The following is a 21,915-nucleotide window of genomic DNA, read 5'->3' as shown; positions in this document are numbered from 1 at the left end:
TGATTTTTCTGAAGTATTTATTTATATAAAATAGTCATTACGTGAAAGCTTAAACAGGCTTACGCAAAAAGTATTGCATGTGCATCCATGGCTGTTGCTTCATTGAAAGCGCCTTGTTTGCAGCCTTCAAATGTGAGCAATTAATTTGCAATTAACGTGAATAATGATCTCTAAATACAGATTTAATTAAAGAAATCTTCATAAACAATAGTTATAAAATCTTAATTTTATAAAAGTTCAAACGGCCTCACGAAAGAACCATGAAAGCTACCTCATCGAGGTTTGTTGCCGCCGCTTCGGAATAGTTCTCCCTAAAAATTGATAATAAAACACTGAAAAAGTAATTTAGTAGTTTTTTAGGCGAAATTCTCCCCTTAAATGCGCCATATGTACAGCTGGTGATCAGGCTGACTATCAGTGCGCCAGAAAAGAGTGCACAATTCTACACATCTACAGGAAAGGAATTTCGTTACAAGCCGGCGGAACTCGCACGCAGGTTATACGCAACTTGCAATCCAATAATAATTATGAGTCTCGAGAAAGTCATCTGTCTGCTTCTGCTCGTCGCAGGTGGGTATCATCTTCTTAGGTATTAAGATCACTTGACTGCTTAAATCGCAAGTTATCAAGAATTTGTATTTATCAAAGAAAATAGCCAGAAAATTAACCACTTCTTATAAAGGATAACGATTCGGAGCCCAGCTCCATCGTCAGTTCAAAATTTAAACACACGTGCTGTTCACTGTTTACCGAAAATCGACGTTTACCGGTTTAAGCACCAGATTTTTTAGCTGGTGTTCATTCCGTTTCAACTTAATTGGTATTCAATCGTTAATAAACCGTGGCTTTCGTATTTGCTCTACTTACAATACTATGCACTCTGAATTTGAATATTTACGCAGTACGTTTTCACTTGATGGATTTCCGTTACAATTGTTATATACTCATATCAAGAAATTTTTGTCTAAGCAATATTCTGAGGTTGTTCCCGAACGTGACCATAGGAATGCTGTTTATTGTTCATTTCCTCACTTTGGTCCCGCTTCAGAGACTATAACTAAAGAGTTGAAAGGTTTGTTCTCTAAATACCTCCCAAATGTAAATCTTTTTGCTGGTGAATAATTTTAAAATCAGTTCCTTCTTCAAGATAAAGATACACTGCATGTTCTTATGCGATCGTCCCTAGTTTATTTATATAGTTGTGCGCTATGCGCATCTGCGTGTGTCGGTATGACATCTAGCAACTTTTATACTAGGCTGGCGGAGCACAAAGGAAGGAGTTTTACAACAGGAAACCGGCTTGCACATCCCCCTCGTTCAGCAGTATGCGTTCACGCCGAGCAGTGCAACGTGCCGGTGTCCGATAGTGATTTTCGAATTTTAGCCTCTACAACCGGTGTTTCTGACCTGCGAATTTTAGCATCCCTTTATATTTTTAAACAAGAGCCTAGACTGAATGCCGCCAACAGTTCGTATCTCCTCGAAATTGTGAATAGATTGGTTCGTCTGCTCATATTTACTTCATTTTTTTTTATTTTTTTTTATTTATTTATTTTTTTTAAAGGCCTCCCACACTCACCATTCCAACAAAAAAGGAATTGATTTTATTAATTAAAAACAGGGAATGGTTTCATGTCAATGATCAGGGCCCCGACCTTAACGCCTCTGATGGTGGCCTACACCTGTCTCTTATACACATCTAGATGTGTATAAGAGACAGACATGGAATGGTCTGCCAGCATCGGTGACATCTGCTTCTTCGCTGACGTTGTTTCGTCGACGCCTAAAAACAGAACTTTTCCGTAGAGCCTTTGAATCTTAGGCCTAGCCGTTATCTAATTTATCATGGATATTACTGGTTTAGCATAGGTGTTATTTGTTCTAGTATAGACGTCGTCAGTATTGGCATATGTCCTCTGTTTTAGCATAGATGTCATCTGTTTTTATCATCTTGTGTTTTTTTAGCCGCTTGTAACGTGCCCTCGAAGTTCGATCTGAACGAGACGCCACGACAATGTCTTCGTGGAATAATAATAATAATAATAATATTTGTTAATCGTTTGTAAATGTGTTTCAGGTTTTAAACTGACGATGGAGCTGGACTCCGAAACGTTTTCCTTTATAAGAAATGGTTAATTTTCTGGCTATTTTCTTAGCTTCTAAATTCTTGATCTTCATAGGTAATGAGTATCACTCATACCTAATGCGAGCCTTCATATAGGAATATTACGTGCCCTGGGACGTGCTCCTCTGCAACATGAATATACCTTTGAGTTATTTATTCACTGTTGTATATTTCCGGTTGATGTGGCGTTAACTATGCCACACATCGTTAACTATGCTAGGATTTTTTTTTGTGGCGGAGATTTGACAATTTTGGTGGCATGCTTCGGTTTGATATTGAAATTAAATGAATACCGACATTTATTTTATTTGGCTTAACGTAGCGGCGAAAAGATTATTCACTATCATGGCCTCCTCTTCTGATTAATATTCATAGCAAATCTGAGAATACAGAATAAAATGGTATGAACAAGAGAGAAATTTAAACGATTATAAAGTTTGGTACATAGGTTGATATTTCTTAATTGATCATTAGCGGACGAAATGGAAAATTCATACTAGTATTTCAAGAATATAGCTTCTTCTGACAGCTGCACTTGCTCGTGAGAATTTATATATGCTGAAACACGTCAGATTTGAATTCTTCAACTTATTGAAATTATTTTGAAGAACACAATTTTGCTCTGCTCTCATTAAATCTTGATCAAGTTTAGTACGTACATGTCTAAGCAATTTTAAAGCATATCTTGTGATCTATTTTCCATGTTAAAGAATTTCCATTATTCCCAGTGCTTGTGAAATTCTTAGGGAAATTTAGCATCTTCCATCACATATCAAACTGTCTCATTCAATATATTCCAAAATAATTCGCAAAACTTCTCAAAAAGTATGAATTTATTGCGATATCAAATTCCTAGTCCAATATGACAGGCGCAGCGGCAATCGAGTGCCCCGCAGGCTACGAGGTCGTTGGGTCCAAGTGCATCCACCGCCTGCCTGATGGGTACCTCACGCACGACGACGCGGTGGCTTACTGCCACCAGAACTCCGGCAGGCTGCCCGTGCTGCGCGACTGCGCTTCCTTCACTGACGTTGCCACTTATGTCGACGGTGGATGTGAGTTGTATAGCGTGATGAAAAATTCAGCTCGATAACCAAGTTTCCATAAAATTCCTGTATTTAATTAGATGCATTGTTATTCCATTGAGCCAAGTTATTTACCAGGTATAGAAGAAAACACAAACAAAATCCAATTAATCAATTGGACTTTAGTTAGGCATTCTTTAGCTACATTCTTAAGGCCCGTCTACACTAGGGGCAACGACATGGGCGGTGAGGCGCTTGGTGCAGCGCCTTACCGCACACAACCGTTCACACTACTTTTGTACACGGTCGCTCGAGTCCGCGCGCTTTGAAGATTAATTGCCAGTTATACGTCAGTGAGGATGAATGTATCCGAATTTGAGCACTGGGCCATAGTTCTCGGGTGTTCTGCTGTTTAAGAAAAGATGTAGGCGTCACTGTATTTGGGTGAAAAAATGGTTGCAAAAAAGAGAGAGGGCTTATACAATTACATTTTCAAAGAATTATCAGTTGCGAATGCATCAGACTTTCAAAATTATATTTGACTGCCAGTGAACTTGTTTGACAGTCTGCTGAAGAGAATAATGCCACTCATCCAGAGGCAGGATGATGATATTGAGATGGAATTCATATGCAATGGAATTCATTTGCAATGAAATTCATTTCACGATGGAATTGCGAACGCAACGTATGAATTTTGTTGCGAACCTCGTCAATGGTGACTTCTACACGAAAGTTTTTTAAAACTTCAACTATCTTCACCAGAGCTTGTTTATTTACATTTCGACTTCTATACTCCTTTGACTTCTATACTCAACACGGCATTCACTCTACACTTTTATACTCTACACTACAGGCATTCGCGGTTTCTACAGAGATCAATTAGCCTCTATAATAGCGAGTGAGTCCAAACAAGTGTGGCGTTCGTTGACATAGTGAAGGACTAGCGCATGCGGACTACCTCACTGGACCACAGACAGCCGTCCACTGAGTGCGGCGCTTGTGTTGCATGAGGCAGGGCGACTGTGAATCGCTAGCTCGTCAATTGCTTCGTTCAAGTCGTTGCCCACAAGAAGCGCACGTAGAGGGGCGGTGAGGCGCTTGACGCCCGTGTGTTGCCCCTAGTGTGAACGGGCCTTTAGAGCTTCACTAGACACGCAAGTCTTAAGACCCTACTTACTTACAACAATGGCCATTGACAGAGTGGTAGGGTTCGACAAAAGGTATTAATAATACTAATTTACTGCTACTTACTTTGAATACCTTCCACATTATACAATCCGTGCTCGAATATGAATTATAAAGCATCTCCTGTTTACCGATGTGTCCCGTTTCAACGCCCACAACGGCTACTGGCTGGGCGCCACCAACTCGTCGGCTACCGGCGTCTGGCAGTGGAGCGACGGCACCGCCGTGCAGATGAGCGCTCCGTACTGGGCGGTCGTGAGTGAATTTATAATTTTTAAAAACTGTTATGTAAAACACGATAAAAATGTTTTAAAACGAGACAGTGGAGGAACGAAACTAGGCAGAAAAATTAGGCAAGATTATTTTCTATTTCGTTACTTTTTCACTCGTGTTCGTAATGAATTATTGTACTGGCCGAGCTCCGGTTAACGAATCGTTTCATTATGATATCGATGTTGCAAAATTAATGACTGAGCCTTTCCAAAAGAGAATTTCGTTATAGTTAATTCAATTTTTGTTCATATTTAATTAGATTTAATGTTTTTGGTAAATTCAGGATTTGAGTGCCCAATTGATTTGAACGCGCAGGATTAACGTTCATGTTCCCCCAGAACCATGCACTGGATGGGATGACAGAACCTAATGGAGGAACAACTGAGAACTATGCTATGATATGGGCCGAATTGGGCTGGCTGATGAATGACGCGACGCCTAATGACCACTACGTAATTTATGCAGCGTGCTCTAGAGCTCCGGTCGATGGTGAGATCTTGACCATTTTCAAACTACTCTCCGAATCTAAAGTATATCGCCTACAGCTTCACAAACGGCTTTTCCTTGTGGGCAATAATTTGCAAAGGAATATTCGTTGCCGCTCTCGGGTCCGAGTTAAAAATGTGAAGATAGTTCCGACCTGAAGTGCTGATCATCTTGGAAAGGAATTAGTGAAAGACACACATGAGCTTCCAAAGAATTAGTTAATTCAAGTTACGTATACCAATACTACGTATTTAGGATGGACTGCTTTGCAGTCTCACCAAAGATTGAAATATGATCATAAAAATTTAACTGAGTCGTGAAAAAAACAGAAGTAATAAAGAAATAAAAAATCTCCTTTCTATTTATGATCCCGATTTGCCGATCATTTTATTTGACGGCCATGTTTTTGGTGCATCATCACATTTTCTTCATGCAGGTTTGTGCGCCACTCCGTACGTCTTAGTGGGCACGCAATGCATTCACTTACTTCTAACTGATTTTGATTCCTGGAGCGCTGCACGCACCGAGTGTGGAGCGACTGGAGGAGATCTGATAATTCTGGATGACTGCGACCAGTACAGCAAGGTTACCACCTACTTCGAGGAACAAGGTAAACAACAGAATGACAGTCGACGTTTTGCCGCATTGTATTATCACGATAAATCTTAGCTATTTGAGCAAACAGTCCAGCCATTTATTGGTTAAATTGAACAGTAAGCAGAAGTTGTCAGAACCAATGCCCTTGATTTACCAGCGAACGACTCAAAGTCAGAAGTAGCGATAATGAAACAACTTTGCCAACAGCTAAATTTACTTGCGAGCAACCCGTCCTGTTTTAGTAACTATAGGAAAATAACCACAGACCAGTGGGACAAATAACCACAGACCAGTGGGTCCCATAAATAAACATTATTTATCCCAAGCCAACATGTTAGAAATATCTACCATATTTTTGACTTGCGAATTAGTAAATTAAATTAGCATAAAAAGAAAGCAACAATGGTCAGAAGGCATTTTTTTGTTAGAGATCGAACTATTCGCCATGCCACATCAGACGAAGACTAACATCGTCTGACTGGACGATGAGGCACTAAATTAAAATGCAAATTATATGAAGCCTAAGAAACTATAAGCTTCAACATATACAATGAGCTGCATTCCAAGAAGAAACTTTAGTTTGTCATTAAATAGGTTTTAACTGTTTCAATATATTGATTGATAAGAATAATTTCGAAGTCATTGTAATGTCATTCAAAACTTAGAATTAATTTCTAATCCCCCTTTTATCTCCCCCTGGAAAGATTATAAGACGTCCGGATACTGGATAGGAGGCTCAGATGAAGCCCAGGAGGGGCAATGGCGCTGGATTGATGGCTCACCGATGGTCATGGGGCTTCCTTACTGGGGAAGTGTAAGATATTTTAATCTTATCCAACATATTACGTTAGAAAACTTAAGGGGAGCGTCTACCCTAAAAATTATCTCGGCTATTTACAGTCGGATCACTCTGAAACTTGGTACACATATGTAAAATGGAAAAAAACTCGCATTTTGTTCGTGTAAATTTTTCGAAAAAAATGAAAGAAAACGTGAAATTCTTAGAAAACGGCTATAAAAAGGGGTACTGTAGAAATGGATCTAGTCTTGGGATTTCCAAGCTACAACATCGAGACACATATCATTCGATGCGTGAGGTCTTCAACTACAAAATGTCCATCCCCTTTTTTTGAAATTTCAATTTTTGTGGAAATGAGGGGCATTTTTCCAAAATGTTTGGAAATTTTTCGATTTCTCCCCGCCACCCCCCTATTTTTGCAGAATAAAATTCAAACTACAATGAAACTAGAAAAACCGGGATGGACATTTTGTAGATAGTTTATTTGCAAATTGAATGATAGATGTCTCATTGTTGTAGCTTCAAGACTCTAGGAGGAGATAGGTTTTCCGTGACAATAAGTGTGAATGTTGAGGAGAGCGCGACAAAGTCCCGCGTTGTGGTACCGTTGGATAGGGCAGAATGTCAGCTTTAAAATGAGTATAAAAACCGAAAAAGTGAAAATTTTCAATTTTAGGGTAGACGTTCCCCTTAATATATTAACATTTATTTCAAAGATTTTGCACATACCTAACTTGAGAGTACCGTAAACTAAAATGCAAGCTATACAATACACTGTATACTAAATACGCTTGAATCCTGGCAAGTGCAACTCAATGAAATGACGCTTTTCATTCGCGGCATACTATACATACAAAGTAACTCAATCATAGTCAATTTTTGGAGGAGATGACAAAAGCAATGCATATGATTTTCAATGGCCGTCGTTAATTTCATTTCGCCATAGTAATAAATTATCCAGTGAAATGTTTACATATATTTATTTCAATAAGCTCTGTGGTGGATCAGTATTACACTTCGTTATAAAAAACGTGAGATGCCGCCATGCAGACCGTCGATAGCAGAACAGGGCGGCAAAATTCTTCAAGTATTTTTGTGTTTGTATTTTATAATGAAGAGTGTAATAACACTCATACTTTAATTTTAAATTAAACATGAAATTCCTTTACATCGAAATGTAATGTGAAAAAATTTTCGCCTCTTTTCAAATTAGTATAATACCGGTATATATTATTAGTTTTTTGAAAATAATTGAAAAAATTTAATTAGTATAATGGTTTAGTGTTAAACCAGTAACTGAATATTATGGCACAACTAGATATGACTCATTCAAATTTGAGATATACTACAGGATGATTCATGAAAACTCACTGATTTGAAAACCTAATGAAAAAAGACCTGATTATGATATTATTATAAAATAAATTTGATTGAAAAAGGCATTATGTTGCGGCTGTAATTTTGTAACTCGCGTAACTTTAGTAATTTACGACCATAGTTATGGTTAAACGTACACACTGTTTTTATTATTTTAGTTAATTTGTGACTTTGCTTAGAGGAAATTCTACGTCAAAGCGATATGTCACTAGCACGTATTTTTACCGCTAGTCAGAAGGCAGCAGTGTTCGGAACATCTCCACGCGCTAGTAGCGCGATGCATGGGGCCGTGAACCTCGTAAGTTGCTTGCTTCGTTGTAATTGGTACTTTTTCTGAAATACGTTCTCCACTATTATATCGTTCAGGCAATTTGCTATTTGCGCGTTAATTAGACTTGCTACATTTGTTTATAAATTAAAAGCTATATGGCTAAAATCTCCAACTTGCCAGATCATTGCCGATAGAGAACGACGGTTATTTAATAGGCTAAATTCTAAATTACTCTTTATAATTGTGCAGATTACGTTTAGGTTGCCACCCAAATCTCGATAAAGTTTCAATGGAACGACTTCGATAACCCGAGGCGGAAATCTCTGTAGCCAGGGAACTGATGCCGTGACACATTACCTGAATTTTTACATCATCTAGTTTAAAGATGACATCGTACAAATGATGGCCCCAATAGTCAATGCATTTAGTTATTAGTCGATTTTTGGGAGTTTCGTTCAACTCGCTGAAGCTTATTGATGGGTATGTTGGCGATGGTTTGGCGTACGTATGTTGTTCTTCAATTGAGGTAAGGTCCTTGGACAGTCATTGTAAACAATTGATTTAAGATAATCACATAAAATATCGAACGAAGCCAAATCAGGGATCGGGCTGGCCAAAGAAGGTACCCTCTCTAGGAGATGAGGCGCTCTGCAAAATGTCTCATACGGAGATGACTCTGCAAAACGGCCATTAGAAAAATACTCCTCGACAGCAAACGCACACACCTCTCTTGTAAGATGCATAGTGGCAACTAACTAGGCGGGAAACAATACTTCAAGACTTTGCTTTTCATATGAAATACTCCCAGCTCTGTTCTCACAACATCTGGCTGCTTTACATCATTTACATGAAATACAAAACAGGAAGATTTTGTGAATAAACCTTTACAAACAAATTAAGCATTCTAAAATACTTTCATAATGCAAACAATAAGAGTATTGCCATCGCGATATCATGCACCTTATACAGGGTGCGGCGTGGGAACTTACTCTTTTAAAAAAATCACAAAGTAAAAAGTATTAAAGATAGCGTTTTAATTCTTTCTTTTTTACAAAGAGCTACATTTAAAGTTTCGTTGGGTTTACTTACAAGTTTAATTCTTGAATATTACATCTTGTAGGTGACCTCCATGCCTGTCTCTTATACACATCTAGATGTGTATAAGAGACAGCTCTAGATCTGCGAGGCACAGCCCCTCTAGATCTGCGAGGCGCAGCCCCTTTAGATCTGCGAGGCGCAGCCCCTCTAGATCTGCGAGGCGCAGCCCATCTAGATCTGCGAGGCGTAGCCCTTCTAGATCTCGAGGCGCAGCCTCTCTAGATCTGCGAGGCGCAGCCCCTCTAGATCTGCGAGGCGCAGCCCATCTAGATCTGCGAGGCGCAGATCCTCAAGCAATGTTTTCGTAGAGCTTAGATAATTCAAATAAGGTCATAATAAGATTGTGTATCTGCGATGCCACTAGAAAATTGTTGGAAAGAATACGGAGTGACATAGTGAGGTCTGAAACAATAAAATAAAATATCTAGAGGAGGCGAAATGAGGCGCTATGCCCACAATTACATTTGCGAAAAGTGCTATGGGTTGGGTTGTCGTTGAAGGGTGGGAGGAAAAGGAGGAAACCCTAATGACTTTCATGGGTAGAGCAAGGGGGTTAGCAATTGAGAGACGATTTTTGGCAGTCCCCAGATATATTATTTTGACAACAAATTATTACCGATACATTTGGTTCAAAACAGAATTATAAATTAACAGCCACCATGAATTTCTCTCTGGGAAGCGATTTTTAAACTTAGTTGAATGAAATGTTTAAATACCGTTGATGAATCCAAAAATATTTTATATACAGTAAAATTTGATTACTAGGTTCAATTGTGATCTAGAAAAATAGGCTTTTAAAACCCTTGTTTTATCCTCACCAAAAGTTGGACATACATCGATGTTGGGGGTTTGAAACACAGGAATTTGTGTCTTCGGCAGAAAAAAATATGATATATTAATCTTCTTGAGACAATTTATATTTATTAAAATTAAGGGGAATACCTGAATTACTCCAAACCATCTTACGAGTTACGACAAGACAAAAATTTATGTCTCTCCTTGATCGTAGGTCTTCCATGTTGTCGCTGAAGAACCGTGACTTCTTTAAAACTTTGCTTTTGAGATTTCTGTGTTATTAGTAGTTCTTTCAAGTGATGTTACAGGATCATATGACATTTTTTATGGAAACTTCCATACACTCTTTTTCAATATATGTTAGATTCATCATTAAAATTGTAAACTTTGCTACGCTATGTTTGAAAAGTTCTAACGTGTCAGGAAGGAAGATTTTCTGTTCGGTCGGCATTTTTTCCTGGGAAAATATTATGGTGCCACTGTCGCAGAGTAATAGATGAATTTCCCTCGCATAGTACATATTATAAACTGAGGATTTAGGTATTTAACGACTGTGTAAAGTATAAGTAAAGACACACAATGTCTATCTTGATACAGGGTGGTTACGTTAAAGAGTCTTTACAGAGGTACAGTCGACTAACATAATCGACCATCAGGCCGTAGTAACTCTTACAATGAGAGCTACATTGTTGCGGTCGTGCAAGCTCCTGGAAGGGGACTTATTAAAGTGCCCAGTCCTTTTGTAGACTTAGTACTTCCACCCACTAACGATTTTTTTTTGTGGGAGTGGTCTTGTAGCGAACCTAGAAATTACGACTATTGATGAGTATATCATTTTTCCTCTGACTTGGCAACACCGTTAGGAAGTTTACTTCGCGTTCTATTTGTCCCTTAGTCGGTATAGCCCAGCCGTTCCACAACAGCAGGTTAGTTAAGATTTAGGTCTCTAAGATAAGTTTCTTTGTTTATATGCGTAACTGGTTATATTGTACTATTATTTGTCTCATCTTAAAATATACTTCTCGAACAGGTTCTCACGTTGCCAAGGGTATTATTACTATTATTACTGTTGCTCTTTCTGCATTCCTTGCCGTATCAAATAAATTCACTTGAATGACTTGATCCAGTTCGATTCATTTCCAATCTTGTAATTTCCTCACTGTGCGGGTAACGTACGGCAGTTACCCCACAGTCTTGCTCACGTGATGTAGTCGACACAAACTCAGTGTCTGACATTTCATCAATCTTTTCCGCATCCAGCGAATATTGCGTCTCAATTGCAGATGCTTTAACCATCAAATTTTTTATTTATGTATATTGGGGTTGGCATGTTTAATTCTGAACTTGCCTGTTAGGCGATTTATTAATTTACAAATTAAAACTAGAGTATTGTGAGCAAAACGCTGAAACGTGGCTACATTTGCGGTTAAGTTGTTTGTTATAGAAGTGTGCAAATATCTTCACAGTATTCAATGACAACGTCATATGAAAATAAAATGTAGAGGTTTTGTATTTTGCATCTTTATTCTTCGATCAGTAACTCATTTTTATGCAATTAAATTTTCTTGTACTCGTAAGATCCAATCATGATTGAGATTGTGACCGAAAGTTGGATATTTTCTGAAGTTTGGGCTCTAAATATATAAATTTTTGTATTTACGGGACAACGTTAATCGTATCTTTATTTGTAGTGAAAATTGTAGATGGATTAATCGTGAAGGCAAAACTGCATACGATCAAACAGTTGTGAAAAACGGGTATAAATGATTCTTTCTTCGATCTTCAATTATTTTTAATAAATGTAAGTTGTCCATACTTTTGTATTTGTCTCCGCGTTCTTTTCATAATTGGTAGCTTATTAATGTTACTGGGTCCACAAGCAAATTGTTTTATTACAAACTCCAACTAATTTGTTAGATATTCATTTGAGTATTCATCAAGTTCTTACATTTGGCTATGTCACGTTTGAAAGATTCTCTGAATCGGAGACGGATTCGATCTTAACTCGATTCAGATTAAATTGGTTGTTCTATCTAATGCAACTTACCAACGCGTTTTTATACAATTATAAGCAACAGAAATCAACAGTGAAATCCAGCGAAATGTTGCAAAAAATTGTCCTTTGATCTCCCATTTTTTGGTATCTTATAGCATTTTTGCTTTCAGAATGTTCCCGTGTCAACTTATAAACTAAGGAGCATGATACTATTACAAAGTATGTTTTCGTTTAATTGTAAACGGCAGGGAAAAGCTAAATCTGACCAGCTGGAATTGGAAATAATAATAACTAACAATATAATCTCAGTATTTCTGGAGAGCTGTAATATAAACTATAGCACGTCGTCTGTTCATTCGTTGACTTTTCACAGTCGAGTGGTTAAAGTAGAGGCAATCTTCCCTCCCACCTGTCAGTCATAATGACTACGCAACATGATATACATCAATAGAAAATGGCTTTTCCCTCCCTATTTACTTCTTTAATTTTTTTCTTACACAGGGCACAAATGTGAACGTTATAAGACATCGTTTGTACCCAAATGCAAACTTATCCTCCCTCAAAATCAAGTGACAAAAATATGGTTATAAGTAATATTGAATCAGAAATTGACATTTAGAAATAGTTCGGAACCCGAAATTCATGCCATGCTGTCAACGGCATTCAACACTGAAAAAGTCTAGCCTTCGTCACAATGAGAATTCAACCCTTCTCTGATGTTGCCAGTCAAAAAATCGAAATCAACGATTGGCATGTGGAATGGAATGTCTAGCGCGGTATTTCCTATCCAAGAAATACCATTCGTTACATTTGTTACAAATTTTCTTGATTACCCGTAAGAGAATTTATAATTAAATGAGTATCAGCATGAGTCAGTTGAAAGAAGGACAACCGTGTCCAATATTAATGAGTATAGACCCCAAAAACAAAAGGATCGATTTGGTTCGTAAATGTTCAAAAGCCAGCTACTCAATATTTGAAGAGACATCTGGTTTTGCCTTATAACATCAGTGTTGGACATATGTGGCCGGAATATATTCAAACCGTGGTAAAATTTGGCATAAATCTTTGAATTAATTCAATCCGATACGTTGAAGTTTGTTAGCACGCTAATTTCACAGTAAAAACTTGGATAATGATAAGAGGAAACCTTCGTGTTGTTTTCTTGTTATTTCCTGAAGTTACCGTTTCACTTATTGACGGTATCTGCGGCTATCATCTGCGCCTATATGGGACAAACATTAATTCCGAGAAATATTGGTCTATTCTCATAAACTTTATCGAACTGAAGAGATGTTACTAAGTAAATAGACTCTGATTTCGGTGGCATTATTGCATCTGCGGGACTCTAAAGTGACGATAGCTCGCAATAAATAAAGCTTGTGCTCGGGCTTATTCTCTGTGTGCCTGAGACCACCTCTGATAATCCTACAGTTCTTCACTTAGGAGAATTGAATCACGAGTTTGGATGTTTGACTGAACTCATACGCTGGTTGCTCTGCCCGTATAGAGCCAAAATCATGATTCTTACAAAAATAATTATCTGTCTGTTACTACTTGTAACAAGTGAGTATTGTTTTCATCATCTGCGTATTATAACTGTCGCAAGTGAATATCATCTTCATCATCTGCCTGCTGTTGCACTTCACACATTGAGGAGCTACCTGAACCTATCTTAGCTATAAATTTTGGTGAACACACCTTGCGTCGTGCTGTAGGCGCACAAACCCACAAACCAAGCACTGGAATCTCCTACGCTCCCTAGCAGGAAAGCGTAACCGTCCTCCCCCCAATCAGCCAATCCAATTTGGTCTGAATACCCTCTCATCTCAGCGCAAGATCTCCTCCGCCTTCTGCAAGTTGTTCACTTCACTTGCCCCCCACTCCCAGAGCCCCTCCACCCGCCGCCTCATACGTAGAATCCGGGCCGAACATCCCCTGGACAGGGACTTCTCCCCGTTCACTTCCTGGGGGAATGGGGGGACTTGTTCTTGGCCCCTGGGGGTTGTCGCCCAGTTTGAGGTGCTGATGGTGGGTGATGGGAGGTACTGACGGCTCATACAGCCGCACTCATACCAGGAGGTCATCATCTACAGACGGTCAAGTCTTCTACGATGATGTAGGACGCTTTGTGTGTTCAAATTCAGGACAAAACTCACAAAAATGTACCGTTTTGGACAGTATTTTCTGTCAGAATTGCTGCGGTCAACTGAGAATTTTACCAGTGAAGTTTTTTACTAGAAACATGTATGTTTCATTTAATTGCGCTGGGTTCAACCAAACATCCAGTTTTTGACGTGATTTATTTGCTAAATATGCACGAATTGCCTTCATTTATTAGGCTGGTCACCGTTGAACATGTAACTAGGAAAGGCTCTTAATAATTAGGTCCGCTACGTTAATTAGGTATGTTACTAATAATAATTAGGGTACGCTACGTTAATAATTAAGTCCGCTACGTTAATTAGGTACGCTACTAATAATGATTAGGGTACGCTACGTTAATAATTAAGTCCGCTACGTTAATCAGCTACGCTACTAATAATAATTAGGTACGTTACGTTAATAATTAGGTCCGTTACATGTGCAGATCAGCGAGACTATGCGGCTGGTGCAGCACCACATCGGGCAGGAGCTGCGCGGGGGCGCCGCTCCCTCTACTCCCTCGACAGGGACTCCAGAAGGGGAAAGCGCGGTGCCCTTGCGGCCCTTCCTGTCGGAGCTCTTCGACGCCTTCACGCACTGCCTACAGCACCGGGTAATTCACTTCCCTAAGTTATAGTGATGCTAAAAAATTTATCATTTATGATTTTAATCCTTGTATGTTATTTCAAATCTAATACGTGGAGTTCTATCCTTTTTTAGTAAGATAAAGGCGCACCTTTGAATTCTCTTAATGATGGATTCATGCACTGAATCTTATACTTGAATTGCCGTACAGTGTAACATGAATGTTGCAGTGCAGCGATTGGTTTCTATTCATTTAATTCATTCATATGCGTTATTAATTTATCTGTGTATATGTTTTCTGTGTGGTAAACTAATATTGTTTTATTACCAGGCAAACAAGTACGAGTTTATTACCATACAAACTCGTACACTGAAATGGCTGACATCTCATTAGCTCTCCTCATCTCTCGACGGGCAAATATAAGAAACTATATATAATAATTTCTTACATAATCTCTCGACGGGCACATATAAGAAATGAACGTATTTGCGTTGCAGAGCTCCTGCTCCGTGTTCCTGGAGGGTCTCCACAACCACTACGACCTCTCAGCTCCTCTCTTCCGCCTCCTCCTGCACCTGCCTCGCGTCAAAGACCCCTACCACCTCGTCCCGTGCCTCAACATCGTCAGCTCAATCCTCCGTCTGGACCACGCTCGTCTCTATGCTTCCACGCCTCTAACTGCCGTTCTTAAGATGTTCCCTGTGGGGGAAGTGGTGGTAGCTCCTCTGCAACCTGCTTATGAACCGAGATCTTCTTCTTTTTCGATTGCTAACTTGACAACTTCCACCACTGCTTCTAAGTCCAAAGAAGTTAGTCTCCCTGCAACACTCAATATGACAACCACCATCTCACTTCCAGGTACCATCAAACCTACCTTACATCCGGGTACCGTGAAGTCTACCTCACTTGCTGATCGCACAACCATGACGATATCATCGCGGGGCCTGCACACCCAATGCGATATTAACAACGAAGAAGACGTGTTGTGCAGCCTGATGGCCACCCCGTCACACGCGCTTGAAAGACATGTCAGGGCGCTCGTCGAAATCGCCGTCAAGTGCGGCCAACTAACAACAGTGCGAGCTGCCTTGTCACGTCTCCTGCTGCTCTCAGCGCACGTCAAGACAGAGACGAAGATACCCAGACGCTCAATAGCTTTACTCCTTGATTGGCTGCACGTCGTAGATCCAGAACTGCTCGAGACTCCGCAGCCTCTGCGTAAGATGCTTCTCTTCTCCAAGTATAAAGATAAGCCCCTGGGTGTTGGCCTTGGTGGCTACAGTCAGGCGTATCTTCTAGGCACCTTCACCCAGCAGGCTAACTGGAAGACCCTAGAACAGACCGTGAAGGAACTCCTTGGAGGATACGATCCTTCGCTCAACCCCGGAGGAGTTTTGGATTTCGTGTGGGCGGTGACCAGAGTTCCTAAATTATGGCAGGGCCGGGAAAGAAGGACTCCTCGACATGCATCAGATCCACTTTTGATGCGTCTGCAGCCCCTTCATCTCCAGACTCTTGCCCTTTACGTTCTCGGTGAGAAGTGCGAATATTTTGATATCAATACCGAACACAAGACCAAGGCACCCGACAGACTGCCTCTTCTGTTGCAATGGTATCGAGACAACGACGCGCTTTATGCCGACCTCATCAGCAAACTTTGCCAGTCCTCGATTCTTCCTGTGGACACGCCGGAACGAAAGGCGAATCGATCGCTGCTGTTCCAACTTTACCTTCGTCGTCCTCGTGTGCTGACCCTCATGACAAGCGAAGCACGAGTCCTCCTCCCCGTCATGGCTTCTGCTGACGAAGATGATGGCGAGAGTGCCGCTGATGTCGCTATTCATTGCCTTCTGACCATGATCTGCTCTCCGGTCCCGGGGCGAGAATTCCGCAAACGGCTCCCTGATATGGAGGCCGCCATCCGTACTTTGGCCTGCCGACATCCACTTCTGGTGCTGCGGCACAGCCACCTCATCTTCTCTGGATTAGGAGGTCTGACGCCCCTCAACCTGATCGCTCTAAAAGGAAACAACAACTTCGATGTGCTGTTGGTCGTGGTTGGAGTGCTGGAACTCCTGCACCCACACCTTTTCAGTCTGCGACACAATCAAGCCGTCGCCCGCATATTCGATTGCTACCTGGACATCTTCGGCCGCCATGGGTCCCCGCCGGATCTCATGGCGGTGGCCACGCGCGTGGTTGATCTCATCCACGCTTGGCTGGCTACAGACCGGCCTCGGGCGCTTCTCTACCTGGTCCCCAAGACGGCACTTCTCAAGTCTTTGTCTCTAGAAACAAAAGAATGGCGGTCACTAGCGGTGGCGGCAGCATCGGCTCCCACCACCCCTATGCAAATCCCCACAGAGGACCCCACTCTGCACGCCCCTGCGCTGCCACTCCCCAACACCGCCTGGCTACACGGGGAGGCTGAATCTGTAACGGCGAAATTAACGCACGCCAAGCCTGGGGAGGAGCAGTCCGAGGCGTGGCGGCTGCTGAGCAACTTCGCCTCCAGGGCCCCCATGGCAATCGTGGCCCGACGTTTCCCCAACTTCCTGTGTTGGGGCCTTCACAACTCCGAATCGGGGATCCGAGACATCGCTTGGGGCCTCACGGCCAAAGTTCTGCTGCATGACCCTTCTCTGGCCCCGCAGTTTGTTGCTGCAGTACTGCACGCCCTGCACAGTTCCGACTGCAGCGTCGCCAGATGCGCGTGTGAAAAACTTCCGGACGTCATCCTGACCATGCACGAAGCTGCTCCTGACGTGCTGACGGCGGCATTCGTGGCAGTCACGTCCCGGGTTCCTTCGTCCATCTCAGACCTGACGAAGGCGCTGACGTTGCTCACCCTTCACACTGGGGCTTAACCTTGCAGTGGCCACAATCATCCTTTTATTATGATTATTTTTGTTTTCTTTTCTAGATTAGTCTTTAATTCAAATTGATTTCTCTAAACCCTTTCATCATCCCGTAATTTATTGTGGTAATAATACCCTGCTATTTTTGACTTGTAAGTAAGATGGCTGATCAAAACTTGTACGTCATTTTCGTTAAGATCGCCATAGCCAACGCTCAGATCGTCATAGGGACCATTTAGTGTAGCTTGTATCTACTTGACGCGTGATGGTGCAACTGTGTTGAATATGACAAATAAATGACACCAATGCTTTTTAAAGTCTTTTATTTCTCCCATGTAGCCTACCTTCTCTTACTAGACATACATGCCACGCCCGCCCTTCATTGATTAACTGTGTTGTAGCTGCCGCGACTCCACGTCTAGTTGCTGCAAAATAGGGTGGAACGTTTTTCTAACTTTTTGCAATTCGGTTGCAGAATAGTGCGGAAAAGTTATCAATGTGCGAAAAAAAACGATGTATGCACTATATTAGTTCCTTCGTTTGATTCATTTTTGACACCAGGGCCGTTTAAAAATGTCAAAAAGATGAAAAAGTATCGCGTATGAAACTTCAACATGCTCGCTCATAGGCAGGCAATTCTGCATCCGGCCTCACCTACTTTGGCCTACATATTCACGCTGGCCCGACTCACAACCTTCTTGCAGCCATTGACTGGCTGCAAGAAGTTGCCAGTCTCACTTGCCACTCCCCTCTAACGGCCAGCAGCTAATGAGGTTAGGTTAGGTCCCCTTAGGTTCGTATTGGGTGGTGAAATGTTGCAATGTGTGTAGGTTAGGCGGGAATAGGTTCGGCCAGATGAAGTGTGATCACGCTACAGCGATGCTTGTAGACATACGGCGGTACGTGTGGCTTTGAGAACTAGACGTTATAGGCTGCTTTTCCCTGTAGCGTTCTTACTCAAGGAAAGGAATATGATAATAAAGTGAAGTTGGGCGAAGCTGGTCTCCGGCAAGCGCCCAATTCATAGATAAAACTATAAAGAATCCGGCCGTAGATTGTATCCCCGATATCTACACACGAGTTGATACGTGGAGTCGATGACCGATAAGGCACCTAACACCTTATAGTGACTGCGCAATTACTGCTCGCTATATTAAATTTTTTCGAGTTATTGTCGTGCGTGTAATATTTAAATATTTAAATGCCAGGCGCTCTGTGTAGTGCTTACGATTTGTCCACGAAAATTGAATTCGCATTCGTGAGCTCCAAGTTTCACGAGAAGTTTTCGTGACAGTTAGACCGCTGTAAATGTAACACGAGACATTTATCGAGATAACAATAAGACGTTACTGATAAGTTAATCATGGTTAATCATGTAATCATGGGTTTGCATCTCTCATCCGCATGGGCTTGGATATCAAATTTATCCGCCTGAAAAAATACAGCTGAGAAAATTGATATTGAATGCGACTCAAATTCGGTCATTCCGAATGGGAATCATTGCTTGTGTAGAACAAAGAGTAGGTAAGCATTACATCTGCTCTGCAATTAAACACCTAAGAAAGTATATGAAGATTACGAAAATGTATGTAGATAATGAACAGCAATGAAAAGAACAATCATATTGTTTCTGTGCGTTGCATGATTTTAATATGTTATTGGACTGCCGGTGGCGAGAAGCAAACAGCAGTAACGTGTGTAGTGATTCTAGAGTATTACTAGTAAGAAACAGTATTTTTTATATATTTTAATGCATTAGTTATGTACCTCACCTGTGAACCCTGGCTGATGGCTACGTCAAATAGACTAAAATAAGAGTAAATGTAATCAGCAATGTAAGCCAGTAAAATCATGGCCGGTCTTAATATTCATAATACAGTACGTATCTGATTATTTTGGCAATAGTTTGGCGAGGCGCAGCCCCTCTAGATCTGCGAGGCACAGCCCCTCTAGATCTGCGAGGCGCAGCCCCTCTAGATCTGCGAGGCTATGAACAATATATCAAAATATGATCACATAGACAATGTGGCAACAAGGAAGAAATTCTTGAACTCATCACAAATCAACTTACGTATGTGCTTGGCCCTATTGGCTGAATCCTGAATAGAAGATTTTCCACAATTGAATTTACAGTCCCTAATACGATTTACGATCTAAGCATGAAAGTTTTACTAACACGTTGAATGATATCTGCGTGCTAAACGAATGATAAAATAAATGAACATAAATATACATATAACAAAGTCATCATATTGCTCAAGTAATATTTCAGACTAATAAATTTGGAATACTGGAAAAGACGTGACAGCAAATAACACCAAATAACCTAGTCGTCGCGTGTGTGTAGATAAGGAACAACTGACGTGCGAGACGTAGCGGCTCATGAATGGTTCCTAGAGTGTTGCCACTAGGTGCATGAAGAAAAAATACACATAAAGGAACTTAATACTAAAGAAAAGAAAATAAATCCTGTTGCACAGGACAGTAGGAAAGAACACGGAGTGACACAGTGAGGTCTGAAACAATAAAATCAAATATTTAGAGGAGGCGAAATGAGGCGCTATGATGCCCACAATTAGATTTGCGAAAGGTGCTTGCGGTTGGGTTATCGTTGGAGGGTGGGAGGAGGATGTGGAAACCCTTAATGACTTTCATCGGTTTGCATGGTTGAGTATGGGGGTTAGCAATTGACAGACAACTTTCTGGCAGTCCCCAGATCAATTATTTTAACAACGAATTAATATCGATACGATTAGTTCAAAACTGAGTTACAAATTTTCCTTGATCTTCGATCTTCCTAGTTGTCGCTTGATAAGCGTGATTTCTCTAAAACTTTGTGGTTTGCTTATGAAATTTTTGTATGATTGGTAGTTCTTTCAAGCAATGTTACAGGATCATATGGCATTTTTTATGGAAACCTCTATACAATCTTTTTAAAGATATGTTAGATTCATCATTAAATTTGTAAATTTTGCTGCTCTATGTTTGAAAAATTCTATGTTCGGTCGGCACTTTTTCCTGAGACAATGTTAAGATGCCACTGTTGCAGGGTAATGAATAAATTTCCCTCGTATAGTACATAGCTTAACCTGAGGATTTAGGCATTTGACGACTATGTGAGGTATAAGTAAAGACACACTTTGTCTATCTTGATATAGGGTGATTACGCTACAGAGTCATTACAGAGGTACAGACGGCTAACATAATCGACCATTAGGCCGGAGTAACTCTTACAATGGGAGCTACATTGTGGCGGTTGTGCAAGCTGCTGGAAGGCGGCTAATTAAAGTGTAGACTTTAATTGTAGTAGACCCTTTTGTAGACTTCGTACTTCCGCCCACAGACGATTGTCGTGGGAGTGGTCTTGCTCACGTGATGTAGTCGACACAAACTCAGTGTCTGACATTTCGTCAATCTTTTCCGCGTCTAGCGAATATTGCGTCTCAAATGCAGATGCTTTAATCATCAAATTATTTACTTATGGCATGTGTAATTCTGAGCTCGCCTGTTAGGCGATTTATCAATTTCCAAATTAAAACTAGAGTATTGAGAGCAAAACAGTGAAACGTGGCTACATTTGCGGTTAAGTTGTTTGTTATAGAAGTGTGCAAATATCTTCACAGTATCTAATCTTTCTTCCAGCCTGTCAGGCATAATGACTACGCAATATGATATACGGCAATAGAAAATTGCTTTTCTCTCCCTATTTTTCTTTAAGTAAGATCGGGTTCCAAAGGCCGGATCCCTTGTGAATCAAGTCACGAAAAGTTCAAGAATCGGCAACAGGCCATGGGCCTATTTCTTCAACGCAGACACACTTCTATTCTATTCTATTCTATTTTGTAATTTGATTCGTATACGGGCATAAATGTGAACGTTAACTATAAGACATTTTTTGTACCCAAATGCAAACTTATCCTCCCTCAAAATCAAGCGACAAAAATATGCTAGGAAGTAATATTGAATCAGAAATTGACATTTAGAAATGACTCGGAATCCAAAATTCATGATATGCAGTCATCGGCGTTCAACATTTAAAAAGTCCAGCCTGCGGGCTAAATGTCACAATGAGAATTCAACCCTTCTCTGATGTTGCCAGTCAAAAAGTCGAAATCAACGATTGGCTTGTGGAAAGGAATGCCTATAGCGCGGTTTTCCTATCCAAGAAATACCATTCGTTACATTAGGTACAAATGTTCTTGATTACTCGAGAGAGAATTTATAATTCAATGAGTATCTGCATGAGTCAGTTGAAAGACGGATAACCGTGTACAATATTAATGAGTCCAGACCTTAAAA

General features: G+C 40.6%; 2 protein-coding genes across 2 annotated transcripts; both read left to right on the top strand.

Annotated features, from left to right (window-relative positions):
• Positions 1–202: 202 nt before the first annotated feature.
• Positions 203–14,079, top strand: LOC108670640 (C-type mannose receptor 2). Its single transcript, XM_018158114.2, has 7 exons — positions 203–570; positions 2,995–3,180; positions 4,469–4,590; positions 4,947–5,097; positions 5,531–5,704; positions 6,396–6,505; positions 13,861–14,079. The coding sequence occupies exons 1-7, from the start codon at positions 528–530 to the stop codon at positions 14,077–14,079; spliced, it is 1,005 nt and encodes a 334-aa protein (XP_018013603.2). The 5' UTR covers positions 203–527.
• A 544-nt stretch (positions 14,080–14,623) lies between these two features.
• On the top strand, positions 14,624–17,927 carry LOC125177940 (integrator complex subunit 1-like). Its single transcript, XM_047880679.1, has 2 exons — positions 14,624–14,785; positions 15,256–17,927. The coding sequence occupies exons 1-2, from the start codon at positions 14,630–14,632 to the stop codon at positions 17,623–17,625; spliced, it is 2,526 nt and encodes an 841-aa protein (XP_047736635.1). The 5' UTR covers positions 14,624–14,629; the 3' UTR covers positions 17,626–17,927.
• The last annotated feature ends 3,988 nt before the right edge of the window (positions 17,928–21,915 follow it).

Source organism: Hyalella azteca, unplaced genomic scaffold, assembly GCF_000764305.2.
Source record: "Hyalella azteca isolate HAZT.00-mixed unplaced genomic scaffold, Hazt_2.0.2 contig5891, whole genome shotgun sequence".
In the NCBI taxonomy this organism is placed as follows: domain Eukaryota; kingdom Metazoa; phylum Arthropoda; class Malacostraca; order Amphipoda; family Hyalellidae; genus Hyalella; species Hyalella azteca.
Note: the sequence above shows the minus strand (reverse complement) of the source record. Positions and strands in the feature narration are given on the sequence as shown.